A 24216-nucleotide genomic window follows, 5' to 3' on the forward strand; every position below is an offset into this window, starting at 1 on the left:
TTATTGAGGAATGAATGCTGTTGTAGGCATATTACTTTCTCCCCTTTCTCTTGACTGTGGCCCTAGAACTTGGATATGTGGAAGATTCACAGAAGGTGAACGTTTTCAGCTATTTTACAGTCCGTTGATCCATCCCCTTGGTGGCTGAACCAGTGAATGTCTACCAGTGTGCAAACACGAAGGTTAAAACTGACGTCTGTGGCTGAGACGCCCGGCTGCCTTTGGGCAGGTGCCTCTGCTAGTGTCCTCATACAGCTGCGTTGCACTGCGTTAATGACACCTCGCGGACTGCCCTGGCCTGCTGAGGGAAACTGCCCTGCGCAGTCAGCAAACACACACTCCCTGGGGTTGATGTGTGCAGACCGGAGACTCCCTGACTGCTGCTAGACTCCACGGAACGGATACCGTCATTTTACAGTCATTGACTCGGGGGCATGGAGGCGCCGGCAGTCGCACTTGAGAAGCCTGTTCAGCCAGTGGTGGAAAAGATCCGAGGGATCAATAGAGCTTAAAAGAGCGATTAGAAAAATGCTGAATGAGGCCTGCCGGCTGGATCTGCTTCACTGTGGGTCATTTGGACTCTGCATTCACAGATTATTTGAGCTCAGTCACTCTCTTACAGCGAGGGCGACTGCTAATTTAAATAAGCATAAAATAAGCTAATTTGAGACACTGGAATTTAAGGGAAAACATGGATATGGTGAATGTTCAGCACTGAAGCCAAACGTCTTTCGTAGGAGGAGCTCTGTCTGTGTAACTTCAGCTGCAGTGTTCTGTCTGGGTGAATGTTGGCCACAGATATTTCTCTCCTCACTCACGAGCCTGTTCCACCTGCATTCTTGTACGGCCATGTGCCATGCTGGTTAGGATTTAATCTATCATGACAAATCAACAGCGATTTAAACCCGAGCACACTGACACAACCTTGGCGGCGATGTGTGTGTGTTTTTAGAGCTCCCACTGCTTGACTGAGGACCTGAAACAGGCCGTGGTCAACTTGTTCAAAAACAAGAACTTGGAAAGTCACGGAATAAAGGATTTGGTTTTGAAAAGAAAATTTGCTTAGATATGCCATTCAAATTCCATTTCACACCTCCTTTAAAATTCCTTTGTGAAGTTTTAAGGGGCTTTTGGACTTGATTTATACGTTAGGAAACCCCTTCAGAAGTAAGAAACAGGAATAATCACAATTTTCAGACTCACTTTAAATTTGGGATTTGGGAGCCACTCTGGGATGCGGCTATTTTCCGACAAAACCACGGCACAGCTGAGAGGAACACCTTGCTTCGCACTTCCTGAATCAGCCGATGGTGGGTTTTCAATCACAACGACACCTCGCACTGTTTCAGCCAGGAGCTGGTTGGCCGGCCAGGATACGTCCTTCAGTTAAATCTGTATCAGAAAGACCCTTATTCCTGCCCGGGCTGCAGATGCTCTGGGTGTCCACACTGGGAATGCAGGGTGGAAAGGGAAATACCCAGCATACCCATTGGGAAAACACCCAGAAGGATCCCAGTCCAGAATCCAACTCAAGACCTCAGACCTACTGGGCAACAGCGCTAACAGCTGTGCCACCCAATCGTCCCTTCCACTCAGTCTTGTATGAATTAGGGAACATCATTGAGCTAAAACTGGTTTAGGACATGAATGGCCACGAGGGCAGAGGAACCTTTCCCAAACCTTTTCCCCTCTCCTCTCCTTTTCTGCTCCTGGCCGAGCCGACGGAGGCAGTCCCACACAGAGACGTGACACTGTTCCGAAGAAACGTTGAGTTTATATCTCATTTCCAAGGTCAGAGACTTGTGACATGCAGTACACCAAACAGAACTCCATGTGCACTGTTACAGAAGCCCACATGCAACAATCGTATGTAATATAGGAATATATTTAGAAATACAAATATAGTAAACATTTATTTCTGCAAATCTCTCCTTCAGCACTCGCTTACCAGATATGCTTGTGTTCGTTTCTGATTTTGCAACAAGAAGACTATGGATCAGAACTCACGCCAGCAGAAAAACGTACAATGATGCTGAGTTTGCAAGAGACGCCAGGCGCATCCAGCTCAGACAGCAGTCTCGTCCGGCGGGCAGGAGATGACGCGACAAATTCTTTTCCGGTTTAGCACCTGAAACAGAGGAGTCAGTTTGGCCTGAAAGTGTACTGAGCAAACTGGGGTACGTGTGCACCTCTCTTCTCTCTTTGTGGGAAAGGGAGAAAACTAAACTGATTGACAATCAACATACAAAGTGTCGTTTTTAAAAGTTTTGTTACCATCCCTTGAAATTGAGCAACATTGTCGATCGTAAACTGACAGGTTAGAGTGTTTTTCCTTCCTCGGTCCTCAACGGAGGCACGGACGAGTATAGACACCCCTAACATTAGCCTAAAGGGGATCCTGCCCTGCACTGGAAACTCAGCTTCAGGGTGTCCCCGCAGGGAATTTTGTTATGGACGGGTTTTTTTTTTTTAAATGCAGCATGTGTGGGACGTGTCGGTAGGAAATTTGCATGTCTTAATACACCGCAGACACTAGTTCTTAAATCGAATGAATCTGATTTGTTGTTGTTTTCCCAACACGTTACTCTTTAAAGGCGGGCGACGGGGCTAGTGATGTTGTAAAGGATGCAGAGCCTGGCCAATTTCCAAACCAGCACGCCCTTGAATCTGAGTGGAAGTACACACAACCCCCATTCCGCTTCGACGATGTTTGCCTTCTAGGCAAGCAGACAGTTTTAAGCTCTAACGCGACGCTCCGTAGGTAACTTTCGGATCTATTTGGTGCTCCACCTGCGTGCATGCACTTCCGTAGCAAGACTGCTGGACTCTGCTGCCGCCTAGTGGACACGTGACGCATTACACTGGCGATTGACTGCAGGTATGCATACTGTATGATGCGCCTGTGAAAGCGGCCTCTGTGCATTAGCGGATAGATATAGAGACACACGAAAGTCACATGTATAACCAGATGCAAGCGTCGGTTGTACGGCTGCAGTCTTTCTCTTGGAAATGAACAATGAACTGCAGGCGTGGTTTTGAAAACGAGGTCTACATGATGGGGAACGTGTAAACCACGACATTTACAGTCATCCATTCTCATAATTCTTGATCAGCCGAGTTTTCTAATCACAGACGTACATTTTTTTTACTGTTATGTACCATGCAGGCTAGGACACCACTGCACAGAAAGTCACAATGATTTCAAATTTAGCAGACTTTTGGTTGCTCATATAAATACAACAGAGAGAGGGGTAACACTGTGTAAGCCAACAACGCACACTGGTGCACAGAAGCATTGCGTGTGCAAGCAGGTCCTACTTTATCAACGTTACAAAAATCCATCCCCAGCAAGTCTTTCCCTGAACCTGTTGTGGAAAAAGCTGTAGTCCCACCTGGCCTCCTCCCAGAATCATGAAGTCCATTTTCTCCAAGGCCAACATGAACCTTTTCAATGGGAAACAACTTGAAAAAAAACTTTAAAAAGGAAAAAGCCCAACAGAATCCTCAATCTTTTTTCTTTTTTTCCCAGATCCTCAGCTCCACCGGTAGCAAGAACTGTTTCCCGAAGCTGTCCCAGTCTACACAGTACTGGTGTCTACACACTAGGTCAAACAAAAGTCCAACTAAACACACATATTTATACATACAAAAAAGTGAAAAGAAAAATTGTGGTCTTCGGGACTCAGAAAAATGAAGAGTAGTGACCATGTGCAATTCCCAGAATAAATATTCTCTCCAGATGTTTCTCTTTCAGAGGTGACAGCTTAATTCCCCTAGAAATTCCTGAATTGTGCCTTCTCACTGGGCATCAGCCCGCTTCCTCCAGCGCGCGCAGGTGAAGCTGATGGATAAAGTCTTGGCCGCTTTTAAAATGTTGTTCTTAAAATGATTTCTTAAAAATTCTTCCCTTTGGTACACAAAAAAGACAGGAACCTTCATGCATTGTGTGTTTTCTGGGGGGGGGGGGTCTGATGTGGGGAGGGACCTCAGAACTGCGATGCGCTGCTGGGGTCACACTGTAGTAGCCGGACGATGGAAGGGTCACTTTTGGCACCTTTGATGAACTCCTCTAGGGACAGCTTGCCTGGAGAGAAGAGAGAGGGTTGAAACTGAATCATTGGTAACATTTAACAATAATTATATCCCTGGGGTGAAGCGCTTCCGTTCCTTGTTTACAGCTAACTGATTCTCACCCAAAGGAAAACCAGGCTGAGGTCAACAGTCTGTCTCTCCGGAAAGGCGATATCTTCTGATCATCACCCCTTGAGGCTGGTCAGGCCAATAAGCTACACAGGAGAAACTTTGGTCCAAGTTTCACATGGCTTCAATTTCTCAGAGACAATCTGCCCATGTGTTTTAAAGCTCTACAGTACCTACTGTCCCAGACAGGGCTACATTTTTTTGCCAATGTACAAAATTTACTCCACTTCTTTGCCATCTCAGAATTAACTTTTAGTTTGTTTTCAAGCAACACTTGGCTTTTATTAAAAGAACAACAACAGCATCTTCATTTTAGTTTTGCCCAGTTTACAGTGTCTGATCATTAAAGCCTGACGGGGGCTGGCAGCAACATTTTGGCCAGTTTTGGCTGTGGGGCCGAAGATTCTCAGCTTTGGTCCTCGGCAGGCGTCACTCACCATCATTGTTCAGATCCATCTGGCGGAAGATTTTGTCTGTACGTTTCTCTGGCGTTGATTCATCCTCTGGCATCTTCATCACGGAGGAGACCATCTTGTAAATGGCCTAAAGAGAGAGCAGATTTTGTTGGGCATGCATCTAAAAGGGTGCCCACTTCGCCCACCACTGAAGTGCAGCCCAAACTCACACCTGCCCACCTGGGTGACACACAATGGCCTTTATGTGCCAGAAGCCCCACTACACTGCAGATCAGGTATAGAAGTATAGAAATTGCTGCATTCGACTCATGTGTGGACTTGAAGGCAGACAGCTCAGAGCCAGAGTGAACATTAGGGTTGAGACCCCTACTCTTGCAAATTTGTCATACGGCAGATGCACATGCTCTCCTGTTCTATTCACTTCAATGCAGGTTTATCGGTGTAGCACTTTTTACAATGGACAATGTCACAAAGCAGCTGTACAGATTCCCGGGCCTGAACCCCCAGTGAGCAAGCCTAAGGCGACAGCAGCGAGGAAAAACTCCCTTAGACTCCCTAAAGTAGAAAGAAACCTTGAGAGGAACCAAGGTTCAAAAGGGGGAGCCTGTCCTCCTCTGGCCGGCACTGGGTTTAATTACAATGAACACATATGAGAGTCGTCTGTATTCGATTACATGGTGGGAAAAGCACAATCATGTACCGTATGGTACTGTCCAACAGTGTCCCGAATGTTCAATTGGTTTCCTTCAGCTGAGATTTCTCCTAGGGCAGAGAGTCCATTGTCACCCCCCTGGGACATTAGTTTGGAATTTCTGCTGGTGGCAAGAGCGCCACCTACTGGTCCACCAGCACCACTTGCAGCAGCCAGCCAGTTTTCCTTGGAGGTCTCCAGTCTCGGCACCGATCAGGTCCTGCTCTGCCTAGTTTCCGAGACCTGATGAGGTCAGTCTAGAAGGCGGCAGCACACACTCGTTGTCTGAGTGACAGGACCTTCTCCTGCGACACCCCACGGCTCTGCAATTCTGTCCCCCAGGAAATCAGAGTCACCTACCCTGAGTGCATTCAAATCCAGACTTACAATGTCTACTCCATTTTCTACTGAGCACGTGTCTTCAGTTGAACCTCTAACCACTTGTGCTGCTTCTATGCTTATTTTGTCATTTTCTATTTTTATAATGTGCTTTACATCTACTGTAAAATAAGAGAAATAATACAAATAGAATTATAAAGTTTATTATTAGTCCTGTTGTTGCTGTGGAAGAAATTGCCCTCAGTTGTTTCTGTGCTGTTTCTTTTACCTGCGCGTTTGGAGACGTTGTGTCAGAAGAAGCCACTGTGGTCCTTTCCCTTCCCAATGTGAGAAAGTACGAGAGAGCTGTATACCAGAGCGTAGGCTGTGGTTAACTGCTAATCTGCACTCTGTTTAAAACTTTAATGTGATGTAAAAAGCTCTGAAATCCTGCGATACAAGTGGCCAGTTACCTTGGTTAGCCTGCGGATAATCCACTCCATTCTGCACACTCAGTATAAAGCCCCAGTTAAATTTAACTCCCTAATCCATAACCACAGGTCCTGCTCTCATCCAACCAGGGCCCTGTTCACATGCGCCACCAGTGGAGCCCAAGACAGCATGCTCTCACCATGTGCTCCTTCGGAGCGTCCTGACAGGCCAGAGCCGGCCACAGGTAGCAGGAGGCCCTCAGAGGAGATAGTCAGGGCAAAGGGGGAGGAGGGGAGAAAGGGACTCACTCCACTAGGGAACTGGATTTGTTTCTTATTATTTTGCAAATGTCACAACCAAATGTGCTTGTGTATAATACTGTGGTTCCTGTCAACCATGAACATAGCAATTCAATTACTATCATTGCCGCCGTGATTAGAATCATCATTATTCATGCTGGCATTGCATAGGTCAGTAACGTGGTTTTGTAAAAACCATCTGTGTGCATTAGCTAGGGTGTATGACCACAATTGCACGTCCTTTCACACAGCAAGCTTCAGCAAAAGATTTAATAAAAAAACAAATAATTATGCAGTTAAAAAAATTGTTTATGCTAACAATGATCTTATTATGTGCATGAGGCTTATGTATGCTGGGATTCCTTGTATACAGTATCTTGTATACATATCTCACAACAGAGCAGTATCGCCCGACAATATCCCCAGCCTCACCTGCACAATATCTCTAGCTTCACCTGCATAATATCTCCGGCCTCACCTGCACAATATCTCCGGTCTCACCTGCACAATATCTCCAGCCTCACCTGCACAATATCTCTAACTTCACCTGCACAATATCTCCAGCCGTACCTGCACAATATCTCCAGCCTCACCTGCACAATATCTCTAGCTTCACCTGCACAATATCTCCAGCCTCACCTGCACAATATCTCTAGCTTCACCTGCAAAATATCTCCAGCCTCACCTGCACAATATCTCTAGCTTCACCTGCACAATATCTCCAGCCTCACCTGCACAATATCCCCAGCCTCACCTGCACAATATCTCCAGCCTCACCTGCACAATATCTCCAGCCGTACCTGCACAATATCCCCAGCCTCACCTGCACAATATCCCCAGCCTCACCTGTACAATATCCCCAGCCTCACCTGCACAATATCTCCAGCACCTCTCCACCCTCACCTGAACAATCTCCAACATCTCATCCCGGCTGATGTAGCCATTGCCATCCAGATCATACATGCTGAAGGCCCACTTCAGCTTCTGCTCCAGCTTGCCACGCGACGTGACACTAAGAGCAATGATGAACTCCCGGAAGTCGATGGTGCCGTCGTTGTTAGTGTCAAAGGTGCGGAAGACATGCTCAGCAAACTTGGAGGCATCACCATAAGGGAAGAAGTTGGCGTAGATCTTCTTGAACTCATCCACGTTGAGCGTGCCACTGGGACAGTCCTTCAGGAAGCCCTGCAGGAGAGATGCAAACTTCATTACACGACCTGTCATTCGAGTTATCGAATTGAATTTGTTCCATTTCCATTTCAAATGTGCCATTGAAATTTCCTTCTGTCTGAGCTCCTACTTACATGTTTTCCTCTTGGATTTACTTAATTTAATAACATGACAATTATTTCTCTTCTGAAAACATTAAAAAGTTCAACGTTGTCTGGTAAATAGCAGTTTTCTGCAGTTCAGGTGTCAATTCGATAAGGAGCTGAACAGAATGAAAGAAATCTCTGGCCATCCCTGGAATTTATTTTTCCTAAGTAAAGAGATATTTGTAAAAAATTGAGATGTTATATACAATTCTGGAAGGAGGTCAAATTTTAATCTTGAGCTTCCCTACTCTTAAATAGAAACACCTATCTCGCCTGCTGAGCCTACCTTGCACATGTTTTTCCTGGTACCCCTCTCTCAACCCCATCTTCACCACAGCAGCTGCCTCCCTGGATCATTCCTCACTAGTGAGGTGTTTTTATCAGCCTTGGCCTTACTGTCGTTTCCTCAGCAAGCAGAGTTAACGCCAAACATTAAAATATTAAATATGCTTTCCTATTATATTCATCGTCCCGTCCTGCTAATTAGAGTTTGAGCAAACTACTGAAAAAAGAAACGCATTCTCATGAATCCTTAAATTTATCTGACCTCTTCCAGAAGCTGGACTTTGAAAACTGCACATCACTGTGAGACACGACCATGGAGCAGATGTTCATATGGACAATAACAACAACAACGCGCATCAGGAGACACTGCTTTGAATCATTTTGACTGCCATGTAAGTGACCATTTGTACACATGAAGGGATCATTCATACAAGTGGTCACTACCACAGTGGTCACAACAAATCTGTGCCCATTGCCATCATTTAAGGAAACCTTGCACTGTATATGCAGACGTGTGACACAATGTGACCAGGGCTGTTGCAGGTTCCAGGGCTTGTGTTTTGCAACCAAATGCAAAGCAGCCAAGGTGTGGCACTGTGTGGAGCCAGGAACCCAGGACCAGAGCCGTCGCCTGGCCTGAGTCAGGCTTCGGCTTCGGCTGGGCGGTCTTGTGGAGGCTCTCACCCACCTTGTACCACTCCTGCAGCTCATGGTCAGAGAAGTCGGTGTTCTCTCGCAGGTCCTGCAGCATCTCCGGCCTCAGCTTGCTGTTCTGCTTGCCCATGGCGGTGCGTCTCTGTGGGCAGGGCAACAAGACCAGAGGGTGTTCGCACCTGCAACCACAGGAACAAGGAGGCTGTTTAGTTAGCAATTGAGGTTTATCAAGGGAAGGGATGCAGTTACCCCAAAACCTTATGTGTGAACTGGCTTTTACACCATGCGACATTTACACCACAGATTTCATTTTCTTCAGAAAAAACTGAACTGAAAAACAGGGCTGCCATTCCTGTGCACTGCCTTGCAATAATGCAATACTTTCGCTATGTCCAGCACCACTGCTGCTTTATTGAGCTCATTAGTTATTAATGAAGTAATTAAGGAGCTGGATGTTGCAACATTTGCACTGGGCTTGCTTGGAATGGACTCACACAGAATCGCCTTTCCTGGAAAGTGTCACATAAATATTTCAAAATTCTTATTTCAAGAGCTTTTCCTGTTTAAACATTTCTTATTTGGGTTTCAAAACATTAGGGGCTGATTCTTGCCTTTTAGAAGTATGAAACGTAATGAAATGAAACATGACTTTTGTGGTGAATGTGTGTGACTAGTGTCCTGTTGAAGGGGTCTTCTGGCTTTGTGCGTTAAGCCTTTGGGTTAATCTCTAAACAAAGTCATTTTCTGGTAATAGATGAGTGTATCTCACACATGTGGGTGTTCTAAATATATGTGCTCTTTACACTCAGTCTGCTAAACAGAGTGTGCCAGATAGTACTTTTTAATTTCTAAATGGCATCACTTTGGATAAGGCAGGATACATTAAACTAATGTATCCAGCCTAATGTGGAATGTAATGACCACTAAAATATCACAGCTACAGTACAATACTGCAAGTAATGTCTCTGTCTTACATACAGAATTATTATATTATAATAATTATTACATTATTATATTAATTGTTATATTCACATTACTATTTATTTAAAAATATATATAATTTATTTTTCTCTCTCCATTCTTTAATACAAAATTGAAAGTCAGCTGAGGCCACATACTGTATACGGATACTTCATCAGCAGTTTTTCTTTTGTAAGGACACGCTCAAGGAGACCTAGAATAACCCTTAAAGAGAGTCAAATCACCATGACTGCAGGAATTTAATCACAAAAGGGATTTGTCTTGTAACTGACAAAGTATCTGCTTTCTAAAAAGATGTTCATGCTTGCATAAGCTAAATATAGGTATAGTTTTTTCCATATGGGGTCCCAGTGCCTCTGCTGACCTTCAGGTCATTAAATGATAATTGTAAATAAATATGTAACTGATTTTGTAACAGACCCAAAGGTAAAACAAGCAGGGAGCACAGCACAGAGAAGCTTAATGTTGTACAGATGCGATACAAACAATGTTTAGAGCCAGTGGCACAGTCATTTTGTGCAAAATGGTTTGTAGGACATAAAGCTTCAAAAGGGCCATGTTTCTGATTGGTTCTGATTGAGCCATGAGAGGTCGCTGTGTGGAGTCGTGGATTCTGATTGGCTGTTGTGTCCGTCCCTTTTGTTCTGATTGGCTGATGTGATAGTCCTGGGTGAGGGTTTTGGTGGTGGACAAGATTAAAGGGGTCTATCTGCAGATCCCCCTGCAGAGACATTTCTGAAGCATGCCACATGACAAAGACGTCCACCTTGGTTCAAGTCAAATTACCCGCTGCCCCTCATTTTCTCCAAGATCGTGAGCCTGGGGATGAATACATAGCAGTATTTTAGCCAATTCACCGTTCCTTGTATTGGTGTGCACATCTGGGAGAGCCATCATTTTCTGCTCGCCTGTTATGGCTAAAGTGCCTCCAAGTCCTCTCACTGTGATGAAGAGATATGAGGGTTAACAGCAAGCCTACTGTATGTTTCCTCTTTCTGCAGTGCCGCTGTGTCATCACTCTCCTTGAAGTGCCAGATCCCACTGCTCACAGCCAACCACAATTAACTGCTAATGTCCCACCAAAGCAGCTATGTGAGAGTGTCCCCTCTCTGTGAGACGAGTGGGGGGGGGGGGGCAAGCGAAGACTCCCTGCTTACACTCTCGACTCTTGTCTTAGCAGCAGCTGTGAGGCCACAGGCTTCAGAATTGCTTCTGTATCCATGCAGCATTTAACTGCAATCGCAGCGTGCGAGGCAACAAAACCCTGACCGTCACATGGTCCAGGAATAATCCAGAACGTCACCCTTCGGCTGACGTTCACCATGGCTGGACAGGGAAAGCACATTGAAACCATGACGAAACCACGGCAAAGCAGAACGTCTCCTGCCACACGGGACCTCTGCTGGCTCTCTGCACAGGACTGGAGCTAAGAAGCAACAGAGGGGGCTCTTGCACAGCACTGCTGTGTGATGGGAACAGGGAAAAGAGAAATGGAAAGCCTTCTCCCTGTTTGAGCTCCTTTCCTGGAGATGAAAGTGAAGATGTATGAAATCCCAGCAGAGCACCTGCCCTGAGGCCATTTGGTCTCTTAACTCAACAGTGTTATAAGTATTTATTCTAGTCTGTACTGATAAATTTGTGGACTCCGTCTTCACTGTAATGTAGCATCATTTTGTGTTTTGTCTATAATATGCGTTATTTATGATTTTTTCTTTTGCTTCTCTGGTCTCTGTTATTTCAAGCACATCACAAAAAATGTTTAACGGCCCAAAGGGCTGGTTAGGCAACAAAGTAGACTTTGACTTTGAAGTGGAAATGCACAGAATGGGAAAGCTCACAGTTTTACACCAGCATGGGGAACAACTGTGAGCACCATGCAGTCTTAGGAAATGTAATCAGTTCTAATCAAGTTCTTAACCAGTATGTTTCATTACATAAGTGCCACATGGGCCACGTGTCTTGTGTATAAGTGTTCTGTAAAAAGCGCTTAAGGATAATTTGCCAGCAAAGAGCATGAATAGTCTCATCACTGGGCAGAAAATTAGAAGTGGAACAATTATTTACATTGCTTGGGATTGCAAAATTGCACGGATTGCGTAGACAGTTCAGGAAAAGCCCCCATGTGCGTCACATTATCACGCAGTAACATCTGGCCAACTGCTTCATGTTGAGCTGGTTATGTAACGCCGTGTCCAGATGACCTCATAAAACACTGACCTGAAACACAGCTGGCAGGGCCCCCGCCCAGTCACGCACAGGTTTCACAGCCGCGCAGGCTGCCAGCTTCACAGAACTGTCACAAGTCATTTTGCAAACCTCAGTTGCAAAAGATCATTCTGGCTTTCTTGCTTTCACCATCAAAAGGTCATAGGATATACAGTACATAGCTCTAGACTACACAACACGCAATAACTTTACAGTGATTATTTCACCAAAGGAAACAAAGTGCAGTGTTTGCGAAATGCACAGCAGCAGGTTCAGACTCGTGGTAGTGTGAAAGTAGCATTCCAAATGATTTCAGTGACATTTTATGCCTGTGTTCTTTAGCCCGTGTAAAAAAAACAATGTAAACGTGATACAGTGTTAAGTCTGGTGAATGTGAATGATTACTCACTGAAGAATAGTTTTTATGTCTATATTGTTGCAGCTGCAAGGCTGTGTGACATATTTGCTCACATGTTCACAAACTGACTAGGACCCCTCTGCTGGAGCTGTTTACTGATCTGATTTTTTCATACAGATTATAACTAATCTCCTGCCCTTTATGTACTCCTTTCTTCATCTCACCACAGTTAATACCTGCCATGGTTTCTATCCTGCAAAAATGAGGGCAGAAGCAGCAAGGGATGTTTTTTACCTCCAGTAAACATCTGGCCATTTTCTCTTACTGGGTTGTGAAACATCTGCCCAGTAAATCCTTCACCAGGGAATGTGTGTGGGGGGGGGGTAAAGCCTTCATCAAAAAAAGGCTTTCTCTGTGTGTCTAAATCTCTACGGTGAGGACGCTGATGCATTATCAGAGACAGAAGGATCATCCCTAATTGCAATGCTTTCTAGGGGCTGATTCATCACGATCTTGGGTATAGTAGTACACTTTAAGAGCTCCTCCGTAATTTGCAGTCTGTAGGTGTATGATGGAGATATTCACGGTGTATTGAGCAAGGTCCTGTTCTTAACGATTTTGGTGATTTTTTCCCACAAAAGTCATTACAGGCCGTGCTCTAGCCCAGATCATCTGGGAGCTTATTTTGGAAGCCCATCATTAGAGTCTCTGAAGAACAGAAGCCAGGAGCTAATCAAGGTAATAAAAATAATAATTGGGCTGTGTCCTCAGTGAGAGCAATCACAGATACCAATTATTCTCACACACCTTTCCTCATCACAGACATTTTTTGCTCATATAGCATATGTTCCCTTCATTTCTCCTCCCTTCCCTTCCATGCAAAATCCACACTGTGGTTTCCTTATGTGGCTATAAAGTTGTAGCACAAACAATGTCCAATTACTTTAATTGTTCACAGATCGCAAATTGGTATCTTGACTCTCCCGCTACTGTATAGTCCTGAGAGAGCATTCTTTAATGTGTTGGAATGACATTCTAAAACGTTCCTGCCCCAGGTTTTCTCAGTCCGAATGACTTTATCAGATGCCCCCCTGAAGTTATCTCAAATGAACAATGCTTCCTCAGGCTTCTCGCCTTCAAGTGAATACGGGTCAGCTCACAGCCAAGAACCAGGCAGTGCAGCTAGTGTATGCGACGGGGAAAAGGGGGGTTTTAAAAGAGGCCATACAAAATCTTACATTTTTAAAAAAATAAAAGCAAGATGATTAACTTCTCCAGTGCTCTGCAAGATAGGAACTGCGTTGTCTTCGATCTGCAAGCCATATCACCCGCTGGACAATAATTAACACACCACAGTGAGCAGAGTCTATTCCATGTGGGCTTGGATACGATGACTGAATGCAGAAGACGTCTAAAGGAGAAATGTGCTCACTTGCACGTGCTGAAATAAAAGAATTCAAGGCTGCACTGTAATACCGCTGCAATGAAGAGCGCTCTAGTCCTCCTCTCTAGAGCAGCGATGCCCCTGTTAGCCAAGGCATGGAGGCTGTTGGTCAGTAGATATCCACGACATTCTTGCCCCAGGGCTCTGCTGATTTCACCAAGGACAGTGTCCCCTGCTGTGTGAATTCAAAGCGCAGCAACACGTCTCATCCCAGGTAACCCAGTTCTGTCTTGAAAGCTCCTCCTAATGCGGAAATACTAACCAGACCAAAGTTTCTGACTCTGAAAGTCTGTGTGTATTCTTTTTATTATATTCTGTTAATAATCTGTATGTCTATATTTACTATGATCAAGGTTTTGTTTATGATCAAGCTGTTTGAAACTACAATTCAACTACAAACAGCTAAACTACAAGAAATTGTTTATTGTAAAACTACTCCAAATTTGGAGAAAAAAAATATAAATAAAATATAATAAAATGTTTTAAAATTTACTCCAAAAAATCAAATGTTTTAAAATCATCAAGGTACTTATTGTGAGAGGTGATTTCAACTTACTTTAAGTGTGGAGACACTTTTTATCGTATTTTTCACCCATGTTTCTAACCTGTGTTTATTGCTGTGCGGTCTCAGTCCTAAATAGCTGTAATAAAGGTACAGTAAACTTGAACCCTAAGATACAATTCTGCTAATGAGACCTTGCATGTTAATACAATACTGCATTCTTAACGAGAAGCAAAAAAGAGTCTTAGACAGCCCTGCTTATTCTGAGAAGACAAATACACAAATCACCTGTTCAGCAGAGCTTTTACCTTGTTAATGTGCATTGGCTCGAGTTCTGTTACTTCCACGCACATTTTAACTGGAAGTACATAATTATTAAGAGTAAATTAATGTGCACTAAAATTAATTCACTTTCAAAAATAAGAGGAGCTTTGATTATTCACCAGGTTGCGGAAAGCTCATGGCTTGCCTGTTGCAGCTCAATTAAAAGAGAGAGTGTTGTGAAAGGAGTATACAAATCAACACAAGTTTATTTTTACATCCCATTTTAATTGACACAAATAGCCTAACTGCTCGAATGAAAGCTGACACGTCACACGTGGGCTGAAACGGGGGAAAGGGCCAGGGGGCACATCAGAGAATCCGACTGAACAAGAATGCAGTAAAAAGGTACTTCCTGGGGACCAGATCTCGAGAAACTGTTTCTATAGTTGTTGCATGAAGACTGAAATCATACTGTGAAGTTCAGAAAATATTGAAAGACAGGAAAAAGCTTGGAAATGCAGTGAACCTACAGCATCGTATTCAGAGCCTGTAGATGAACCAAGGATGTGGTCATCAGAGACTCAGAGTTTGGTCTCTGAAGATGGAATCTTGACCACAACTGAACCCAGGACCCTGGAGCACAACTTGAGCCATGTGCTCACCCAAGACACTATCTGTACTATCTGTCCTGAGTTGTTACATAATCCTGCTCAGCCTAAAGAGAGGTGTAATAGCTGGATTATCCCAGGGATGTCCAAGTAAGGATTAAACCAGATAAACCTTTGTCACCACGCACAACTCCACAGCCAGCTCCCCATGTCGCTACATTCACACATGCAAAAACACCATTACATACACTGCCAGAGCTCAATCCTGTCTTCAAAGAAAGAAAGATAGTAACTGCTATTGCTCTGCACGTGATGTCTGAGAGAGGTCACTTTCTGGATCTGTTTCGAACAGATCTACGTTTCGAACCCCACATCACGACCTCCCAAACACAACAGTTAGGACAGACCAGCGAGGTCATTTGGAATACATACAGGCATTCGGATTTAAAAAAAATGGATTGCTGTTTAATCCTTATAGCCAGCTCTTTTAATACAACCCACAGGAATTAAAAAAACTACAAACTACTACAGTGTACTTTTCATCTCAAAGAATCATCGAGCATTTTACAGGTAGAAGTATCAGTATCAGGAGGGGAAAGACTGAGAAGCCTGAGCAGGTGTTCAGGCAGTGCACCAGAGCTGGCAGTGCCTCTACTGTTGTCCAAAAAGCCCTTTAAATGCATCATATTGGACAGCTGAACATAGAAATAGGAATGAATTAGCTCAGCAGCAGGTAATGTTCAGAAAAGACTGGTGACTGCCTGGTCCTCAGCATTATCTCTTCACACAATCTCTCTTACAGAGGACAGGGCAGTCACTCAGTTATGACAGACGTTACTGCTTCATTAATTACTTTTTGGTCTTTAAACTCCAGTGTCTAGGCCTGCCACCTGACTCTATCAGGAGTTTAACAAAGCAATCACAAGCACTTCTGGGCCCGCGGGGGCTGCTGCACTCATTCCAGCCTCAATAGCCTCCCTTCTTCTTCAAGTGGCTCTCCGACCCTTTCCGAACACGGAGCCCTGATTAGGTGACTGATCCATCAGGAGTCTCAAAAGCCAAGAAGGGAAGGGGAACGTCACCTCCTCATCAACCACAGCCCGGGCTGTCATGGAGAAAAGCGAACCTTGGTGCCTTCACGCTACGCCATTTTGCGTCTCAAGCACCAATTTTAAACAGTTTGTGGTTCGTTTAAGTTCATGCTGCTTTTCAGGCTTGTGCACAAGCTCAGTGGGAATCCTCCGATACCTACCGGCACGCTGCACGTCTGCATGGAACAACATGGGATCCTACAGCTCGGAAACAACTACACCCAAGTCAAGGTGTACTTGTTGGTTTCACTGCTCAGATGTGAAAAGGGTGTTTTTTATAACTTCCTGTCTAGCTGATATCACGAAAGGCCCTAACAATTTGATCAAGGTGCCAATAATACATATCCAGATCATGTCGATATAATTATTGCTCCCCTGCGTATGAAACAAAGTTATTGACTAATCTATTAAGCGTGATAAACGTTGTTAGTTACACTGCTGTGTTTTGCCAGTTACACCTGTCCCAAATGGACCGAACATTCATTCGTACTCAATGCCCATTCAGATCTTATGGTGAATTAATCCATTTAAGCTCCAGCCTGCCAGTACCTGTTTCTGCTACTGTACTGCAATAGTTAGGTCTGTATCAGCTCGGAGGAATAGGAATAGCACCCAGCTTCCCTCCAAGGCTGATCTCATTATATGGGGAGTTAAGCAAGGTTGTGTTCGGTCAGAGCTTGCGTGGGTGACCTCCAATATAAATAAATCACTGCTGCCCTGAACAGACCAGTCCTGCTGGGGGAAGAGCCCCCAGCTGAGCCGGCGTTCAGTCATTGCCACTGCAGGGGCAGTATCAAGGGAAATGTCTTCAATGAGGGGTGGGGCTTGGCCTCCCAGGTTCTTCAGTCATTGGCTTTCATGTCAGCTCTGGGGCTCACAAGCAGGGAAGCAGGAAGTGAGTGAAACTTTCCCCTCTGCATTTCCAAAGATCCGCAGGAGTGAGTCACGAATCCACCTGGCATGTGCTACGGGTGCCACTACATCACTGTCAGTCGAAGGCCCACGCGAAAGTAGTCGAGTGAGCTCACTGCTGCCTGGGTTTGATTATTCTGAGGAGGGACTCTATAACAAAGATGACCTCCCCAGACCCTGAGGCTGAGGCCTTTATTATAAGGAATCATTTGGATGACTGGCGAATTGTTCATGCATCAAGAGATGATGAAGGATACAGTAAGATTTTGATTTGGTATCTCATCTGCAGGAAACAGGGAAATAAGAAGGTTCAGCTGCTTTCTGAGGTCAACAACGGGTCAGAAATAAAGCCAGTGTTGGAAATGGGAAACTGCTGGTGTAAAGCAATTGTGTGTTTAGTCAGCTTGATCAGGTATTCCCAGCGCTGGTCCTTGGAGACTGATTTTCCATTCCAGCTGAGCTCTTTACTCAACTGAATCCTTAACTAAACTGGATTGGAACAGCTGTGTTTTTCTACTCCAGTTTGGAAATCTTAAGCTGCTCGTGAAAGCAAACATGATAGTTTACAGGCAGCTTCCAGTACGTCTAGAATACCAAAACAATTCAGTTTTATAAAGGGTCAAAATAATCCTATCATGATATTATTAGGTCAATGAAGGGATCAATTATGTAACTGAGAGCTCAGCTTGAATGACAACCAGCAGGTGTGGGGGGTCCCCAGACCAAGGGGAGCCCCTTGTCAAGATATCATGACATGAGTTTCAGAAACCCATGATCCCTGATCTGCCTTTTCAGGTAAATAGAGAACTGTGGTACATTTGCTATGAATAATGTACAATATATTGGATCTCTGAGCTCCAGGTGAAATCTCTGGGCGGCTTCAAAACGAACTGCACACAGTGCACCTTCTGATGTCACCCCCCTTGTCAGAATTCCGCAGCTCCGCAGAGAAGCCCCCGATCCTCATGATCTCATCTCGTTTCCAGACCTCGGCGGCTGACTCACCGATCTGAAACCCCCCCAGCTTCCCAGCGTGCCTGGCTCCCTGCGCTTCTTGCTGCAGGAGCAGGACGAAGAAGCAAGCAGCCCAAAACAAGAACCAGAGCTAAACCACGTCCCTTTACAGCACGCACAGGGGCAGCCAAGCCATCTCCTATCAAGAGGGGAGGATTCTGGAGAGAAATGCTCTCGTTTGCTTTAGTTTCACACTAGTGTCCGGTGGCAAAATGCCGTATTGTCCACGCCTTTAATAACAGAGTTTTAGAGAGCGTTTTGCTGAGACTCTTCCAGTGACTTGCCTGCACCCCTCTAGGGTGCCTGCAGTGGGGCAGAGCACTGAACTGGAAAGGGCTGCGGTTCAGACAGGCTGCTGCTGCTTCAGTTCAGCCGCTGCCTGCCACGCTGCACAGGCACCAGGGAGAGGAAGACAGATGAGGGCTGAGAGCTGCCAAGCGGACAGCCTGGCACCAGTATTAATAAATTAAGGGCAGTGACAAGAATGTATAACAGCAGAATGACCGCCCTTCCAGAAATGTGCCACTATAAAAAAATGTGCACGTGGTCTCTACAACTATAAATTTATCTAACACTTGTACCCAAAGCAGCCTACTTATTGGTACACCCATGTGACTGCAGCAGTCCGAGTGAAGTACCTAACTCAAGGGTGCCAAAGCAATAGTCTCACCTGAAATTTGAACCCACAACCTTCAAATTATGAGGCCACAGCCCTGACCAGTACACCACACTCCTGCCTCATACCATACCTTTCCGTGGTGAACTAGGGGTGCGTGTTTTCATTACGCTTTACTACGGTTTGTTCTGCAAAACCCAATATACACAGTAGATTGTTTGTAAGGACAGCCCCGGGCCAGGCTGGGGAGAAAAACTTTTCCACCGACACACGGAGTTGATCTGTGAGTTTTATGAAGCTGAACAGTTTTAAACTGGTTAGATGTTTTGGAATGACTCCTATAATGCCATGCTCTCCCATGATGCCACTGGAGTGTGTTAGAGGCTGGAAAAGTGCACTGTGGGTAGGCTGTCACGCCAATCTCTCTTTACCTGAAACTGAATGCTGCACTTATCCAGTAAATTTACAGGGAATGCGCAGGGTGAGCAGCTGTCAAAGTTCCTCAGATAAGCACACCACACAACAACACTTCACCAGAGGCCTCAAGAGAAAACTCAGCATTGGAACTTGACAAACCCTGACATTTCTCTGTTCAGTGACATTGACATTTTTACTCAGCTTGCTATTTCCAGGATCCTGGCACAAAATACAAGAAAAACCCAAATCAATGAAGTGTTGGCTGAAGTTTGTAGAGTTACAATCAATGGAAGCCCCCTAATATATCTACATTGCCTACTACTTAATCAAGCATGGTACATCTTCCTCATTTACTGGAATACTTGGCTATTAGCAAGCACCAGAGGTTTAATTATCTCTCAGATGGCAATGGACTTCACCTGTGAGATAAATTAATTCTAAAACAAAGAAATGTATTTGGATTTTTAGATATGTTTTAGATATGCATTTAATTGCTTACATCTAGCTGCATATATACATATCATTGTTCAGACTTGGTGAGCAACAGTTTTAGTGAATTACAGATTGTGAAAAACTGTATGGGCTGATATGACTGTGGGGTCATAGTTATCTTCCTGTTGAGGTCAGCTGAACTGGGGCTCATCTGCCTTTTACCACTCCCTTGGAGTTTTCCTGGCTGTGTAAATGTCACCTCTGCCATCCCACTCCCTGGGCTTGGCCTCTCTGAGGCGAGCATTTTGCTGCATGCAAGGCCTGGCGCAGAGCTCAAGGAAAGAACCTGAAAAAGGAGAGAAGGAATGGCAGACACGCGCTCTGAATTAGGCTAAATGTAGTCGTGCGGCTGAGGGCAGGCTCCTGAAGGAGGAGAAGTAGAACAGCTTCGGGCTGCGTTTCTCTCTCCCTGGCAATGTGTTGCCTCTTGTCTGGAGAGAACAACACCATGGCAGCGCCCCGAGGAAAGGGGAATGATGTTCAGAAAGGCACAGGGGGATGCTGCTGGATGGCAGATTACTGAAAGTAACCAATGGGAGGAAAGAAAAAAAAAATTCCCCTGAGTGCTTCATTCTCGCTGTGCTGGAGATCTCCCCAGAACCACCAATACCACCAACCGAACACGCCCACCCACAACACAAGCCTTTTCCTTAAAAAAACACTAATTACAATCAAGCAGGAGGCAAGCCAGGCGGGTAATTTAATGCCAGTTAATGCCAGGATGTGATGCTCTAAGACTATTGATGTTGCAAAATGAAAAAAGCAGTTCCTGAGTGCAAATGCCATCTCCAGCCTGACTCGGGCTGTCAGAAGACACTGGTCACATGGGAGGTAAGGCAAGCACACACGTTCCCTCAGACAACAGAAGGAAAAAATACCCTACACCTCACGTTCAACTTTTTAAATGATGTACGTTACCTTGGACAAGGGCCTTTGCTAAACAAACACTGCTGCAAATGACAACAACACTGGAGAAACCAATTCTAACAGAAACTCCACAGCTATCACAGCTGAAAAATGAAAGTGAACCTTCATACTAAGATGCAAAAACGTTTAGAATTGTAGTTTATGAGGGAGGAGCTTCCTTTCAAAACAGAAGAAACTCAGGAATTTTTATTTTTCATAACATCCGTTTCTAAAAGCAATACACTATCAGCCTCAGGAAAAAAGGAAACAAAAACTCCTTACAAATAAGCACATCGAATAAAATGGCCTCCTCTCTTCTGTGACCTTTTTACTGTAGTTTCTTGTTGCAGTATTCATAGATTCCAAACAGATAGCTGGGGTGCATATCAGAATTCTGCTACATACTGTATGACATAACCAGCATGCTCCACTGCTACATTAAGTCAAACCAGTTCCTTTAATCCACATAATGCAGGTTAATGCAACATACTGAGCTACTTTTTTTTTTTCATTTGGCTGTTTCGTTCATGCATAGAGAAGGAAAAAACAGTTTCACAAATTCACTCTCCGCATAGCTTTGACTGAAGATCCCATTCTCTACAAAGCCAATGTCACAACTTGCATGATGAAGCCATTCCTTCGTTCATACAGCACGCTGACCATTTCAACTCTTGTTAAAAGACACCCTGGTACCTTCACAAGCCTGTCTGTTTAAACCACATTAATTAAACTGGAGTCAGGAGGTTTACATTTATAACAGATTTAGAACTGCTACAATATGAAATGTACTGTATCCTAACTCTGCAACAATATCTTATTGCTCGACGTCATACCCTCCCAAGACAGACAATGAGCAGTACACAACCTGAGATCCACCCAGGATAAACAGACTAGCTCTTTTCCAGTGGGTCTGCACTCTGTAAAGTCCCTGGTTTCCTGCTTTTAGAGTTTATACTCCCAGTTTTATGAGGTCATATTTCATATTCAACAGCCAGTGCTTCTGGGGAGAAACAAGTAATTGTGCATGTTCATCTTACAGTCATCCTACGTACAGCATTCGAACTCAGTACTGATCATGGAAGATCCCAGGGCAACGGTCATGAGAGTAGTGGAGTAAACTCCAGTGTACTTGCTAAATTCCCTCTGGGTAGTTTCCTTAACATTCCAGTTCATTCGGCTGTTACAGTAATTTCTCATTCCTGCACCTGAACAGTGGCCATTCATCACCAGCTAAATCCTATTAATCAGGGTGTGGCACTCACCACAGTCTCATGTGAAAACAAAGCAGTCAGGTCTCCTTTCAGATTGGTACATTTTAGTTCGATTGCTGCCAATTGCTGTATCCAGATTACTTTAAAATCCCCCAAAAACCAGCCCAGCGGGATTAATTCCACAGACACCTTGGACAGAAAGAGGTGAAGGCTTCAAAGAGTCAATAGGAAAAAAAAGCCCAGAGGGATCTTGACAGTGGTGTCTCAGGCATGAAGGACTGGCATGAAAATATTTACACTCCAATCCTTATTCTGGGCACAGGATCAAAACGGTAAAAATAAGGACTATTGAGAAACAGAGCAGGCAGAACAGCAGCTGCTCCCTGACCTGTCCGTCACCCTGTACTGTGTATGAGCTGAATGAAGTAGAATCATTTGATTTCCCTTCCGCACCAACTCAACTGCGACTGACATCGGTCAACTTGTTGTTGTTGTGTTAAAGAAGACCTACGCAGCTCCGGTTCGGCTTTGATATAGCAGAATTCAAACAGGCCTTACAGCACAAATTCTAAATTGATTGCACTCATACACAAGGTTACGAAAAAAAACATTTCATAATTTCGTTTACCGGTTTTTTTTATTTATTTAACCAGAATGCCAGCTCAGGCTCCTGTAAAACGGCGCTGAGAAGAGGGCTCCCTCTGCTGGGAGCGGACAGAACTACACAGTACCATTTCTAGCTGTTAAACGCCCGTCTTGCCCAGACTAGAGCCAGCTCTTAAAGAGGGTGGATGATGGCTGTACCTGATGTGCGGTGTTGTATCTGTGTATTGTGCTCGACATACTGTAGGAGGTGACTCAGCACCTGCCGTTTCTCCAGTTGACTGGGAGCGGACCGGACCGGACCGGACCGAGAAAGACGAAGTCGGTGCGGACGCACCAAATCAATCGGGGCTGTCCGTCCCTCGTAGAAAAGTGTCAGCATTGACAGAATTCAGAAGAACTTGTTATACCTCACACCCTGGTCCTCCGTAGAAAGAAAGGCAACTCGATAAAGGTTCGAATTAATTTCTTAACTATACAGTAGTTTTGACCTATCTGTATTTTAACCACAGTTCTATACGGAATTAGTTTGAAAGCTAACTCGGTGTCTATTGTTAATGCGCTACTGCAGCTAAAATGAAACGTTTGATTTTTTTTTAACCAGCTTCTGACTGCGAGTGGTAATAACATCGTTTTTGACTTTTTAAATCAGTGTGCACCCTCCTTAAAAGACGACAAATTAATTTGAATAACTGTGGAATTAACCTAAAAACCTAAAAAACGTTAACAAGGAATTCACATAAAAGTAGTCTAAATAGCAAGAAATAATCCTGCGGTGATGTTCCCAGTGGAGAAGTTAAACATAATTGCTTAAGCTGAATGAGGAAGGCTGTTGTAACGCTGTAGCAGCCCTCAAGACAGCCCAGTGATTGAATCTTCTGTCCCGTCAGACAGACGTTTTCCTCTGCTGCTTCCAAAAAGCGAAATAAAAACACCGCTGACTGCGGCTTTGTGTCGCACAAAACTAAGTCAACAAACAGTGCAAAATCCGCATCTGACGAGGGAGTACACCCGATTACTTCGTCGTGTTATTAAACCCCCGCCTGCGAGAAAACACCGCAGCACATCGTTAACAAACTGGAAAACCTTACAGGCTGAAGCGGGAGGCTGATTTTCAAGCGCTGTTTTGCCGATGTTAAAAGGACCGGCCGGCTCGCCGGTGATAACAGCTCACGGCACGCTATCGCGCAGTAGCAGAACTGATCGGGCTCAAGTGTCTTCAGAGCAGCGCAGAAAGCAAGGGTTCCCGTGGAGAAACAGTAACAAGGAGAAAGCCTCATTCATCCCTACCTTGCGCGGATGACCAGGCTCCCTGTGTGGGTATAAGACCGTTGTGGCTGCAGTCTCCTTCAGTAGCATCAATGTGCTCTACAAACCATGTTACTGCCAGATGCCCTTGGAGAGAATGGACGTCCGTGCGCGGTTCTCCGGGGCACAAACTACCAGTTCAGCAGGGTTAGAGTGCTTATACTCTGGGCGAGCGGATTTAAACGTGCAGGGAGGGGAGGGGAGGGGGGTATTGCGGGAATTACGTGGTGCTGTTTTGAGCGGCCGGCGCCTTTTTAATGCTCAGGATCTCAGTGCGAACGAGCACCCGCTGCAGGTCTCTCGTCCCCGCAGAGCATCTTCTGCTCCACGGCAATATCCCATCCAGATCACGAACCGCTGTATGGGCCGTGCTTTCTGTGTCACAGCTCACTCAACTAGCCGAACTGGGAGAAAATGCAGATTTAACATCTGCATTTGTAATGTAACATTATCCTCCTATTATGATTATTATAATCATTATTATTAACAAGATTTATTTTTATAACTCGGCTGATACCAAACTTTTAGCTGGTTTTACTGCTGTTTTGTTTTTTTTTTGCTTCTGTCGGTGCCTTGCTTGCCTGAACAACTGTGGAGAACTAAAATAAAATTTCAACTGAGTCTAAAAAGAAGTTGCTGTTTTTTTCCTTAGTTTTTTTTTTTCATTTTGAAA

The 24216-nt window shown here is 44.7% G+C and overlaps 1 protein-coding gene across 1 annotated transcript; it reads right to left on the minus strand.

The window, feature by feature from the left end:
• Positions 1-1754: 1754 nt before the first annotated feature.
• hpca (hippocalcin) lies at positions 1755-23819 on the minus strand. Its single transcript, XM_088932160.1, has 5 exons — positions 23526-23819; positions 8646-8790; positions 7260-7541; positions 4638-4743; positions 1755-4084 (listed from the first exon to the last, which is right to left on the minus strand). The coding sequence occupies exons 2-5, from the start codon at positions 8739-8741 to the stop codon at positions 3987-3989; spliced, it is 582 nt and encodes a 193-aa protein (XP_088788286.1). The 5' UTR covers positions 8742-8790; positions 23526-23819; the 3' UTR covers positions 1755-3986.
• Between the last annotated feature and the right edge of the window lie 397 nt (positions 23820-24216).

The sequence above is a fragment of the Atractosteus spatula genome, chromosome 14 (assembly GCF_055471065.1).
Source record: "Atractosteus spatula isolate fAtrSpa1 chromosome 14, fAtrSpa1.hap1, whole genome shotgun sequence".
NCBI classification, from domain to species: domain Eukaryota; kingdom Metazoa; phylum Chordata; class Actinopteri; order Semionotiformes; family Lepisosteidae; genus Atractosteus; species Atractosteus spatula.

Excerpts from the sequence above, each read along its gene's own strand:
- hpca (XM_088932160.1), bottom strand. The coding sequence starts at position 8,741 with ATGGGCAAGCAGAACAGCAAGCTGAGGCCGGAGATGCTGCAGGACCTG. Across the intron at positions 7,542-8,645 it reads AGCTGCAGGAGTGGTACAAG|GGCTTCCTGAAGGACTGTCC; the intron begins GTGGGTGAGAGC and ends TCTCTCCTGCAG. Across the intron at positions 4,085-4,637 it reads GATGGATCTGAACAATGATG|GCAAGCTGTCCCTAGAGGAG; the intron begins GTGAGTGACGCC and ends TCTTCTCTCCAG.